This window comes from Phyllopteryx taeniolatus, chromosome 5 (genome assembly GCF_024500385.1).
Source record: "Phyllopteryx taeniolatus isolate TA_2022b chromosome 5, UOR_Ptae_1.2, whole genome shotgun sequence".
In the NCBI taxonomy this organism is placed as follows: domain Eukaryota; kingdom Metazoa; phylum Chordata; class Actinopteri; order Syngnathiformes; family Syngnathidae; genus Phyllopteryx; species Phyllopteryx taeniolatus.
The window spans coordinates 8,280,304-8,293,340 of NC_084506.1; the positions used below are offsets into that span (position 1 = coordinate 8,280,304).

Sequence of the window (13,037 nt, forward strand, 5' to 3'; positions counted from 1 at the left end):
TACGTATTGGTCACATTGTTATACTTGCATGTCATGCAATGAAATGTACCTGTAAAAACATTTTCTCTCAGACCGTGCATCGACAAAACTTTTAATACTGCATATCAAAAATAGTACAGTACACACAATCTCAACTCAATATTAACAATTAAACATTTGCAACGTGTAAAATGGCTTCAGGAAATGTAGAAAGGCATGTGCTCATCAAATAGTAGAGTGACATTTACTAACAAGACCCAGCATTGTATTCAGAGGCAAACTGTTTACTTCCAATATAAATTCGACCCTAGCGCCATCTGCAGGATATACAATTCCCATTAAACCATCAGAAAAACACCAGCTCCCACGTGCATAATGCTATATATTATAAGATGGATGGATGGATGGCTTGATTAGAAACAGTATTTTATTGCACTGACAAAAAAATATATCCATGCAGCATAGCAACGGAAATAAATAGACACACTAAAATAATTTAAACATGCAATACCCACTTCTCCACTTTGAACACACAATACAAAATAACTTATGTACCATTTTTGACAATGTTGTTCTGTTTCTTCTGCTGTGTTGTTGCGTTTTCTACACACACACACACACACACGCACGCACACAAAATCAATCAATTAAATTCATACAAACAGATATAAAATGTAGTTGAAATATGTGGACCTCGGTTTACAAAAACATCATTTTCTCTATAAATTCTACACCACTGGACATGCAATAACCACCACCATTTATATATAAACAAGAAAGAAAAGTCTCAGATACTCACAAATCACAAAATACATATTATTCAGAATATAAACTGCACACAACAGAATACTGATAATCACCAGGTTCACCACAGAAGAAAGCAATCAACATATTTTCCACTTTCGACAAAATTAAATCATTGTCACCTATGTTATTTTTTTAAGCAACACAATCAGCCACTTTTGAAAAAGTTCTCCTCTATGACCTCAGTGAACCTCTCCTTCATTTGCTGACGGAAAGTGGCGTACCACTCCAGTAACCTCCTCCTCCTGTCCACCCTCTGCTCCTGGCTCATTCCTCTCTCCTTCTCCAGAATAGCGGGAAGGTCCCGCCAATCACTAATAAAGACAAAGGGCGCTCCTGCTGCTTTCAGGAGGCGCAGTGGAGAGCTGTGCCCAGCTGCGCAGGTCCTAGGTGTCAATACATCTTCCACCACAGGCACTGAGCCATAAGAGCAGGCCTCGTAGATGCGGTAGCATTCCGTGTTGACACCAGCGGGGCAGAGCGTGAGGTCGCTCTGGGCCAGAGCAGTTTGATAACGCTTTAGACTGTCTTCTGTCTCCTGGGGGAGCCATCTTGAGGTACAGGGGCAGAGAAAAAGTAAATAGTAAAGGCCATATGTTAGTCAGACTGCCTTTTTGTAAGTAACCATTTTAATTAAAATCAAAATAGGGTAATGACCAATTTGAAAGTATCACAGTATTGTACAAAGCTCTCAGGGTCATGCAGTCCAGTTGCGACACCAATGCAAACGACAATGAAAAATAATAAACATAATGTTGAATAAATGACTCTCAAGCGGTGGGAATCAAAACGGAACACTAGCTTTGACAACAGTAGCTCAGTTTGTGACACTGTTTGCTTGGGCATCAAATTGCAGGTTTAAGAGAACTGAATTTGATAACAATTATGTATCAACGTTAGGGCTGGTAAATCCCCCAACTCTTTCCTGGGTGCTCACTACTCCAGTGTGTCACTAATCCTGTGTGCTTGCTGTGTTTACTACTGTAATGGGTTAAGTGAGGAAATGTCCTATTCATCACTGTACACTGTATATATATATCCATGCATCCATTTTCTACCGCTTATCCGAGGTCGGGTCGCGGGGGCAGTAGCTTTAGCAGGGACGCCCAGACTTCCCTCTCCCCAGCCACTTCATCCAGCTCTTCCGGGGGGATCCCGAGGCGTTCCCGGGCCAGTCGAAAGACGTAGTCTCTCCGGCGCGTCCCGGGTCGTCCCCGGGGTCTCCTCCCAGTGGGACGCGCCCGGAACACCTCACCGGGGAGGCGTCCGTGAGGCATCCGAATCAGATGCCCCGGCCACCTCATCTGGCTCCTCTCGATGTGGAGGAGCAGCGGCTCTACTCTTAGATCCTCCCAGATGACCGAGCTTCTCACCCTATCTCTAAGGGAGAGCCCAGATACCCTGCGGAGGAAACTCATTTCGCCCGCTTGTATCCGGGATCTTGTTCTTTCGGTCACGACCCACAGCTCGTGACCATAGGTGAGGGTAGGAACGTAGATTTACCACAACGGATCGATACAAAGTCCGCATCACTGCAGACGCTGCACTGATCCGCCTGTCGATCTCCCGTTCCGTTCTTCCCTCACTCGTGAACAAGACCCCAAGATATTTGAACTCCTCCACTTGGGGCAGGATCTCATCCCCAACCTGGAGAGGGCACGCCACCCTTTTCCGACTAAGGACCATGGTCTCAGATTTGGAGGTGCTGATTCTCATCCCAACCGCTTCGCACTCGGCTGTCAGTGTCCGAAATTAACTTTTTGGCTCACCGGTCAAGCTGGCTGGTGGATGAAAAAAATCCACCGGCCAAGCATATTTTTTGCCAGCCAAAATATTAAATCATTTTAGACATTTTATTTCAATAAAACAGTATTATAAAATTTCATAAAAAGCTAACATTTACTTAATACATGATCAATATACAGTCTAATGACATGAGTTTGGCTCACAACACACTAACTGTTTACATTTTTTTCCCATCCAATTTATAAATGTTTTTGTTTTGCTTTTTTCTAAAAAAGGCCTAACGACACCACTGGCTTTCACAGTCCCAAGTCTGGCTCTTGCTCCTGACACAGTCCTTGTGTCACGGCATTACAGCCTCAGTGGGATCATTCTGTACTCCCCGATTGGATCGCTCACATCCCCTAATTGAAATATGGAAACATTGGCTCTGATTGGTCCATACCACGGCATCTGCTAGTTGTTGTGTCCTTCGATGCCTAGTTCAGACTCGCATCCCAAGTTTGATGGCAGGAGTTATTTGTGCATATTGAATGTGCATTCGCTTCATGAGCCGGCAGCCTCGGTGCTCTTTGGCAGGTCGGCGGCGGCTCGCATTCGGCGGGGAAGTATTGTGGACGGCCGCGAGGGACAGGTGTCGCCGTGGCCGCTCGACTCCTGCTAAAAATCTCCACATATTCCCGCGACCTAATTAGCCTGTCCGGCACATGTGCTTCTGTTTACATTACGTAGGTATGTTTGTGTATGTGCGCATCATTCATATACTGTAGGTGCAGAGAGCAGAGGAACATAAAGTAGAAATCCAACAAAATGAAGACGAAAAAAAACATTATTTATATGGTACAAACATTTACTCACCATGTCACAGATAGCCCTCCGAGATGTACACACCCAACGGAAAATTTACACACATTTTGCGCCTGGCAAGTGTTAATTTTGAATCCTGCTCATAATATACACCATCTGTATAATAGTAAAATGCTTTTTTTGTGTTTAGTAGTATTCTCTGACATAACATAATGGCTTACTTCTCCCTGGCAGTGGTGATACAATCCTTCTCCAGGCCAGATTGTTTCAGAACCTGCATGAGTGTTTCCCGAGAAGAATTCTTGTAAACAGTACCGAGGAAGTTGCAGAGATATGGCCTGTTGGAGGTGATCATCTCACCATTGGGCCTGACCATGGGAAACTGCCTGTATCTGCACAGGAAACATGACATGTAAGACGAAGTGGATTGAATTGAAATGGAAAATTATTTTCAAGTATTGTGCAGCATGATGTATAGACAGGCAATTCAATGTTTGGACACAAGTAAATGTCAATCAAAGCAACGAAAAGGAGGAAAGGTATAAATGATGTTAATGTCCTTTTTTTTTTTTGCTTTCAATGTAAGCTATATTTTCTCAACCAGAGCAGCACTGTGAATCTCAGCTCTGGCCCTCTTGTGTGGAGTTTGTATGTTCTGCTCGAGTTTGCATGAGTTTTCCCCAGCTACCATGACATCCTCCCACGTTCCAAAACATGCACGTTAGGTTAATTGATAGGGTTATGAATGTGAGTGCGACTGGTTTGAGTATATGTGCACTGGCGACCAGTCCATGGTGTACCTAGCCACTCTCCAAAGGTCAGTGGGAGAGCCTCACGCTCACCCATAACCCAAATAAGGAGTAGCGCTATAGAAAATGAATGGATGGATGGATGGATGGATGATTGGGGCATTCACCCAGTTCCCTTTGAACATAAAATGTGTTGCATGACTATTTTTGTTTCATATTACTTATTTATAACATGTATGCATACGCTTTAATACCAGACTCTATGATCTTCAACAGTAAACTAAAGAACGACTTACGTGGCAACACCGAGAGGCCATTGGAAGACATCTCTGTCATTGACCCAAGGGCTGTCATACACTAAAAAGAGCAGGTCCACAAATCCACCATGTCTCTTTAGGTATGGCCCTATCCAGTCATTGTTGCAGTGCTCATTGCCCAGCAGGACCACAGCCACGTGAGACACCGTGCGGGACTGAACCAAAGCTCGGATGTGCTCCAACCAACGTGTGGAGTACGCTACCTTCTGCTGTTCACGACCATTCAGAACAAGAACCAGGCTGTTCATATCCAAGGGGACATGACCTTGGACTACTGCAGGACCTGTGTAGAAACTAAAGATGGAGGAGTAAATGAAACAATGTTGTGGTAATGTCTACATAATGCGGTATAGTGTTCACAACATTTTAAATATTCATCAGTGATTTCTTACTTGAAGTCTATTTTACTTGATTGAAACTCGCCCTCTCTCCATTGCGCTATCTTGTCAGTAGGGTTGAGGGGTCCCTCCAATATATGTTCCCAAAGGTAAAGTCCTGGTGAAAAAAATCTTTATTATAATAATAAGAGAATGTAATAACGCGAAGTAGCAACAAGGTGGTTAACACTGGCGTCTCACAGGCTAAACGGAAAGAAATTATGCACAAACATGGCTCACCTATGGCTGCTTTACCCCAGATCTGGACCTTGTATCTTTTGAGTTTGTTCTTTTCGATTCGTGCCATATGCTGTTTGAAGGCCTCTCTCTTTTTGTTAAGTGCGGAGTTGTACTCCACTTGTTCATCCTCCCACGGATTCCACTCATCTCCAATAAATGGAGCAGCTCCGCCATCTCGAACACCCCCTGCAAACAAAACAGACAGTTGATGCAATCAAATATTTAACTGGGACTTAACTGTAACTATAAGAAAACTTTTGTAGATTCAATTTTTGGTGAAAATACCTGAGGGTCCTGATTCTTTCTTCTCTACCCTGTGAACGCGGGATATGACTTTAGTGCTAAAGAAAACGTTGTATGCAGCGTATAGCGAAAACGCTACATAGGCAAAAATTATGAGAAGAAACAACTTTCTCTTCGGAAATTTCATTTTTCCCTCTTTCTAAGCTTGCTAATGTTACCATTCTGCATCTCAACTTCCATTTTTTTTTGTGACAGGACCCTTGTTTACATCACGAGGATAGCCGCCGTGAAGATGTGCCTGTCTAAAATTTGCACGTATTTAAACAGCTATTGAAGCGATATCTATTCGTATAAAATTCGTGTCAAGTGTGAAACTATTTATTTTATGTTTTTCTCTTAGAAATCTCTGTATAATCTACAAAATATTTTGACATGGGAATTGAAACAGGACAGATCGGACATATTTTGAGGCGGAACCTTCAAGAAGGAAAGTGTTTCTATAGTGTCAGAACACAGCAGTACGCGGAAGATTTGTATATGCAAGGTCGTGTCCCCAACTACGGGGTGAGGGTTTTTTTTATCTAGCGAAAATGATGACATTTGCTGGTCGTTTTGGGGCTCTTGCCCCAGTGTTGCGGGGAACAAAGCAATCCGTCAAATGTGTGGCGTTACCTGGCGCAAAGGACTTGGTTCCTGTTTCTGGTAAGATACGACGGGGCCTTCCTTTGCCTAACAATACAAACTGACGCCGTCGGCATGTTATCAATGCAACAATATAACCACAAAGTGGACTTGTAATAATTTTAGTTGTAACTTGGTCGTGTATAGGTTTGTCCTTGAGTCAAAAACATTTTTCTTAGCTAATTCGTCGTAGCTAACGTTATAGACAGGTTTGCACGTCCACACCCGTAATATAGTAATATAGACATGGCCAAATTAATGTTTGAGCTGCTTGGATAATGGAGATATTCGAGCTGGAAAAACCAACCACCACACACTCAAGGACGATCTCGAAAATAAAGGGTGAGGGCCGACTGATAAACAAACTATGCTAGGTAAGAAAAGTACATAGCACAACCGAGATAAATCTAAGCATTGTGTTGACAGAATAGTCAGAAATGACTGCATTACATTTAATTCAAATAGACGAAGTTCACAATGGAGTGTTTTACAAAATGTTGAATTCATAGACAGGGTTCTTCAGTTTATGAAGGACTTCCATTCTGACGGCGGAGACATCAACCGAATTTGTATGTTTAAACCACCGATGCAGTGGAAAAGTCAGTGTTACAGTATTTTAGGGGCCTAGAGGAACTATAAGACAAACAGTATGGCAGTAACTAAGCATGCTGTCTACAATGTATCACTTAACTACGCTAATGCAAAAGTAATGTCATAGTTACAGTAAATGCATGCGTGAAAGACACTTCTAGGCCATAAATATAAAACAATCAAGTCATCTGGATGGCCTTCACCCATATTATATAGCATTGGGGACATGCCTCTGATGTCCTCTTCTATTCTATTGTCCGTGTCTACTTCTCTCCTTTTGTGTGTTGCTGCATGCACTGAATGGTAGAACCCGTAAGACAATATACTCAAGACACTATATACGATATAAACAATCCAAATTTGAGATAGTAATACTAGTAGTCTGAAATGATTGCTGTTTATCAGTAAACCATAAACTGTTGCATCCCTTTCTGACAATCATTCTTGTGATTTTCATATTTTACTGTGAAACGAGCATGAATAATTGTAATAATAATAATGTAATAATAAATGATGTACAGTAATAAAAAAATTGCATTTTTCAAAGGAAACATAGTCAGCTTCCCATCAATGAATGAAAGATTCTGCACTCGATTCAATATTTATCTGATTGCTTTTTCAATTATTACATTTAAATGTTTGTGAATGCATTACCTTGAACTTGTATGTCTGGGTCTGACTATTTATTTGATGATCTCCTTTTAGCTGCTGGAGGAATCCGACTCGCCCATACAGACATCAAGATCCCTGACTTCACAGATTACCGCCGTCCCGAAGTCATCGACCCGAACAAGTCCTCTCAGGACAGCAGCGAGGTGAGGAGGGCCTTCTCCTACTTGTTCACCGGGGCCACCGCTGTGGTTAGCGTCTATGCAGCCAAAACGGTGGTCAGCCAATTTGTCTCCTCCATGAGTGCTTCGGCTGACGTCCTGGCCTTGTCCAAGATTGAGATCAAGCTGGGTGAGATTCCAGAGGGCAAAAACATGACCTTCAAGTGGAGAGGGAAACCTCTGTTTGTCCGTCATCGCACAGAGAAGGAAATTGCAGCAGAGGAGGCTGTGAATCTCGCTGAGCTCCGCGATCCCCAGCACGACAAGGATAGATTTGTCAACCCTAGCTGGGTTATCGTCCTTGGTGTGTGCACTCACCTGGGATGTGTGCCTATTGCTAACGCGGGTGACTATGGCGGCTACTACTGTCCTTGCCATGGATCCCACTACGATGCTTCAGGAAGAATTAGAAAGGGGCCGGCTCCTCTTAACCTGGAGGTTCCCTACTACGAGTTCCAAGATGACACCGTTATTGTGGGATAAATATTAGAGCGCTATTGTATCTTAAAAGTCTATCTCCTACTGTAGTATATGTTGGAAAAATGGCTCTATGTACAAGGTGGAGGTGAAAATGGTCTATTTAATTATCAATAAAAACCTGTTTCCTACAATATGGTTGCAGGTTTTATTTTTCATCCTTTCACACTGATGGTCTGCCATTTCTCACTACTTTTAGTTTCAACAGATCATGCATTTGGTACCTAAGCCTTCAGCTGGAACTTACCTTACTTAATTCATCTCTGGAGCAGTTCAGAATCAATAGTTATCTAATAAGGCAGCAATAAAATCTATTACCATAGATGCTGATTATTTAATGTGTTAATGTATGCAGAATAGGATTGGAAAAATGGTGACATTGAGCCCAGCTCGCTTGAAGAAATTGGAAATTTAATTGGTCAAAGAGTCCAATTGCTAAGTTACATCGGCCATCACTGGGCACATTAGATTGACATGGCAGCACATGGAGGCTGAACTCTTGATTGGACCAAAAAAAAAGTAATAAACTTTTGGTAATACATTTATGCAATTTCATGGAACAAACTTTAGAATTGAGGTTGTAAATGTAGGTCAGCACTTCTCATAGTGAGGAGTGAAGAATGCCTTTGTGGCTTTGACCACTCACCACTGCAATGGATATGTTAGCTATCCATCCATTTTCATAGTGATTTTTATTCTCACTAGGGCGAAGGATGTGCTGGCCCCTATCCCAGCTGACTTTGGGTAAGATGCGGGGAACTGGTCCCCAGCCAATCGCAGGGCACAGATAGACAAACAACCATTCGCACTCACATTCACACCTATGGGCAATTTAGTCTTCAATGAACTTACCATGCATGTTTTTGGAATGTGGGAGGAAACCGGCATACCAGGCGAAAACCCACGCAGGCACAGGGAGAACATGCAAATTCCACACAGGGAGGCCAAATTGAACCCATGAACTCAGAGCTGTGAGGCAGATGTGCTGACCAGTCGTCCACCATGTTCGATAATCATACAGAAATAAATGCCAGGTTTTTTGACAAACAAGTTGGCTAAATTGTGAACCTGTTTCACAAACTTTTATGAGAAGAAAAGCTGATTACTTGCAAACTAATGTCTCATACAAGAAGTGTATCAAAACATCTGCCTTTCCAAAGATATTAATGCTCAATTTTAAATCACATTGGACACAGGTATGGTGGAGCAGTGCCCGACTGGTTAGCGTGTCCGCCTTGTCGAGGTCGTGGGTTCAAATCCGGGCTGCGGCCTTCCTGTGTGGCATTTTCATTTGATCACCGTGCCTGCGTAGTATTTCTCTAGGTTACTCCGGTTTCCTCCCACATCCCAAAAACATACATGGTAGGTTAATTGAAGATGTTAAATTGCCCTTTGTTGGCAATTTGAATGTGAATGGTTCTTTGTCTATTTTTGCCCTGTTATTGACTGGCGACCAGTTCAGGGTGTACACCGCCTCTCAACCAAAGTCAACTGGGATAGGCTCCAGCACACCCGTGACCCTACTGAGAGTTAGTGTACAGAGAATGGATGGATGGAAGGCTACAGGTATTAACTTATTCAATGTATAAAGTTAAGTTTGTAGTTTACAATGGTGTAAAACTGCAATGCATCGTACTGAGAGCAATTTCTAATATGTTGGTTACCTCGTTAGCAACATCAGAGGATGATGGATGAAATTTCTCATTAAACTAGTACAGACAACACTATCAACTCATAATGTGGACATGGCTTCCTTTTCAACAATGAAAGCATTCAGTGTTTACAAGAGTGATATAAGTGTAACAGTGAAAGTTCTATTCTATTAAAAGTAAAGTCACAATGAGATAAAACTGAAAACAATGAGGATGGGGATTTAGTGGTGATAATCTTAGCGGGGAGCAGCCGTAGGCCAAGTGGTTGAGATCATCACCTGCCACTGTGGGGACTCTGGTTCAAGACACCGGCAGAAAGAATATAGGTAAAAAAAAAAAAAAGTTTAAAACATCAGCTTGAGAGCAAATGCACCAACAGACCATAGATGTTGGAACTCGGTGCACACATAAGGCGCGCCGGATTATAAGGCGCCATGTCCATTTTGGAGAAAATTTAAGACTTTTAAGTGCGCCTTATGGTCGTGAAAATACAGTACTCCCCAGGCACTTAAGCAGCCATAGGTGTGAATGTCAGTGCGAATGGTTGTCTGTCTACATGTGCCCTCCGATTGGCTGGTGACCAGTTCAGGATGTACGCCGCCTCTCACCCAGAGTCATGAGATGGCCGGCAGCACACTTGCGGAACTAGTGAGGATAAACGGTACAGAAGATGGATGAATGGATGAATAAATAAATAAATAAAATGCAATGCCAGAGAGCTGATTAAATTGAAATAAATGTGTCATCAGTATAAAATGGTATCTCTACTGTTGTTTCTGGAAAGCATTTCGAAGCCTCTGTATGTGCAGACACTAAAAGTCATGTCCTTTTCAAACAGTCAGGGTGTGGAGCCTGAGGACTCGCACACTAATCCACATAGTGCACATTTGCTTGGAGCTCCTTGGTGACATAGCCAAGAAGGGCCGCCGTGAGCTGCTGCTTCAGACTACTGTTGCTCATGACAAGAGCAGTGAGCTGCGCCACATCAGTCCACTGAATGTCCCCAAGGATGGCAATCAGGTCAGCGTACAACTTCTGCTGTTGCTGAGGACTGAGCTCCATAATGACCTGAGGAAGAGGTTTGAACTGACCACTGGTCAGCCAACAGCCAAGAAGGCCTCCGACAGCACCGCCTGAAGAGAGTCATGGTTCATCCATTGTATTATACTACTGCATGTGTTGCATAGTGCAATATATGGCAGTTACAACATTACCCATTTCAATAAGTAACAGCATATGTTGCATACCTACTGCAATACCAAGAGGACCCCCAACCAAGCCACCAGCAAAGGCCAGGCCTCCAGCTGTTGCTGCACCCTTGCTGGAACCCTTCACTGTGGTCTGGATCTGCTTATCAGCAGATAACTCACAGCACAGCTTCATAATATCTTCAAGCCGATGACACATTCTCTGCGTTATGGAAATGTTGGAAAGTCATACACTGTAATCTACTTTGAAACAAACTTTCAAATGCGTAGTAAGTAATGCAAGCTACAGTGTTTAGCTTCACAACATCACATTTATATTCAGTGATCATTAGAGCAATGGACATCTGGATAACATTCTGGGGATTCTTTTTCAAGAATTACTTTTTTTTTTTGTATAGTTTATTTATTTTATTTTTTTCATGCTGCAGGAACAATTTAGTTATCATAAATGCAGTCGGACAGATTGATCTCAGGACAGACTGAGAGGATAGAGAGGAAAAATAAACACAAGACAGGACACTAGTTAAAAAAATTAAAACATTACATTATTATAGCGTTACATTTGAGTCGGTTAACCGGGACAGGGAAATGCCAAATCCTGTGATGAGATGATGATTTTACCTGATAAAAGGCAGTAACATAAACAATTCACCTATTACGATAAAGCACGGAATACGAATGCAAGATCGGCAATTGTTTAAACGATAGTGAAACAGTTGTGGCGGAGACACGTCTGGCCAAATGAAAAAAATATCTACCACATGAAATTTCGAATCGGTGCATACTGTACCTTTTGTATTATGAGTTTGTCATTAATATCGAATTTAAATGTCCTGTAGCCTCGCCGTTCGCCGTGAGTGGCGAGAAGAGAGACGGAAGTGGATGGTCACGTGGCGCGGAAGCTGAGAAATGACTGAACTTAACTGTCAGGCTGCATTGATCGCGGGAAAATAAAATAAATAAAAATCACTCAGTTCAGTTGAAGATCTGTTCAGTGTGACTATCCATCCATTATCTGAACTGCTTCTCCTCACTAGGGTCACGGTATTCGGGCGAGAGGCGGGGTCCACCCTGAACTGGTTGCCAGCCAATCACAGGGCACGTAAACAAACAACCATTCACACCGACTGGCTAAGATAATTGGGGGAAAAACACGTTTCAATATACTTTGATCTGTAATTACATTAAAAATAGCTATTACCAGAGGTGAGAAGAGAAGCCAAATATTGTACTCAAGTAATAGTACTGTTACTTTTGAATAATATGACTCAAGTAAAACTTAAAAGTAGTCCAAATAATTACTTGGGTAAAGTGAGAAAGTACTCAGTAAAGAAAACTACTCAAGTACTGAGTAACAAGTGAGTAACTGCTGATTTATTTTTTAAATCAGACGAGGAACGTCAAATTAAATTTAAAAAAAAAACTAAAAATATGAATGTGCAAATTCAGACATTGCTGAACAATATCACTTAATCTAAAACATAATAAATACAATTTTATAAAATGACATCTTTGTAAAATACCAAATTCAGGCAAATTGAGCTCCAAGAAATGGTCTTATGGCTCTGTTAGTGAAACGACCGTCCTGCACACCATTTGGTCTTCACTCGCCTTGTGGCAAAACAGCTCGTTCGGGCCACTCTTCCCGTAGAATGCGGCAATCTTTCGGGGAGGGATCTCAGAACATTGTTATATGCAGATGATCGGTGAAACCTCAAACATCCTTCTGTGTTCAGAGATGGCTTCCATCCACCATTTTCAACACCGCTTATCCTGGTTAGGGTCGCGGGGCGCTGGAGTCTATCCCAGCTGACTTCGGGCAAAAGGCAGTCTACACCCTGAACTGGTCGCCAGCAGGTCACATATAGACACGGACAACCATTCGCACTCATACCGTCACTGAGTGGGAACTGAACCCACGCTGCCTGCACCAAAGTCAGGCGAGTGTACCACTACACCATCAGTGACCTAGAGATGGCTTCTCTTGTTTAAAATCAATGGCTTTTTGTACATCTCTTTCAAACCAACGGTCCTCCCTACCCAGAATTGGGATGTCGTTGTCCTCGAAGGAATGTCCCTTCTTCTTGAGATACAAATGAACTGCTAACTCTGGACCTAAAGAAGCCGCCCGCTGATATTGCGCCATGTGCCTGTGCAATGGCTGCTTAGTTTCTCCAATGTAGAGATCATTGCATTCCTCGCTGCACTGCTGTACATAAATGTCATTGCTGACATATACTTAGAATTACATTTTACATGGCCCGCAATGCTAGTTAAAATAAAAAGAGTGGAGTTGGTAAGTGTGAGAAGTGTGGGTGTCAAAAAATGGGTGCCGCCAC

General features: G+C 42.5%; 3 protein-coding genes across 3 annotated transcripts; 1 reads left to right on the forward strand and 2 right to left on the reverse strand.

The window, feature by feature from the left end:
• Positions 1-77: 77 nt before the first annotated feature.
• rxylt1 (ribitol xylosyltransferase 1) lies at positions 78-5,529 on the reverse strand. Its single transcript, XM_061773341.1, has 6 exons — positions 5,302-5,529; positions 5,017-5,202; positions 4,792-4,894; positions 4,379-4,693; positions 3,555-3,725; positions 78-1,334 (listed from the first exon to the last, which is right to left on the reverse strand). Exons 1-6 carry the CDS (start codon positions 5,444-5,446, stop codon positions 932-934), a joined length of 1,323 nt encoding a protein of 440 aa, XP_061629325.1. The 5' UTR covers positions 5,447-5,529; the 3' UTR covers positions 78-931.
• A 224-nt stretch (positions 5,530-5,753) lies between these two features.
• On the forward strand, positions 5,754-7,972 carry LOC133477946 (cytochrome b-c1 complex subunit Rieske, mitochondrial). Its single transcript, XM_061773342.1, has 2 exons — positions 5,754-5,961; positions 7,237-7,972. The coding sequence occupies exons 1-2, from the start codon at positions 5,850-5,852 to the stop codon at positions 7,842-7,844; spliced, it is 720 nt and encodes a 239-aa protein (XP_061629326.1). The 5' UTR covers positions 5,754-5,849; the 3' UTR covers positions 7,845-7,972.
• Positions 7,973-8,228: 256 nt separating this feature from the next.
• Positions 8,229-12,957, reverse strand: zgc:112052 (protein C19orf12 homolog). The gene is made up of 3 exons (XM_061773343.1): positions 11,489-12,957; positions 10,738-10,900; positions 8,229-10,623 (listed from the first exon to the last, which is right to left on the reverse strand). The coding sequence occupies exons 2-3, from the start codon at positions 10,895-10,897 to the stop codon at positions 10,358-10,360; spliced, it is 426 nt and encodes a 141-aa protein (XP_061629327.1). The 5' UTR covers positions 10,898-10,900; positions 11,489-12,957; the 3' UTR covers positions 8,229-10,357.
• Between the last annotated feature and the right edge of the window lie 80 nt (positions 12,958-13,037).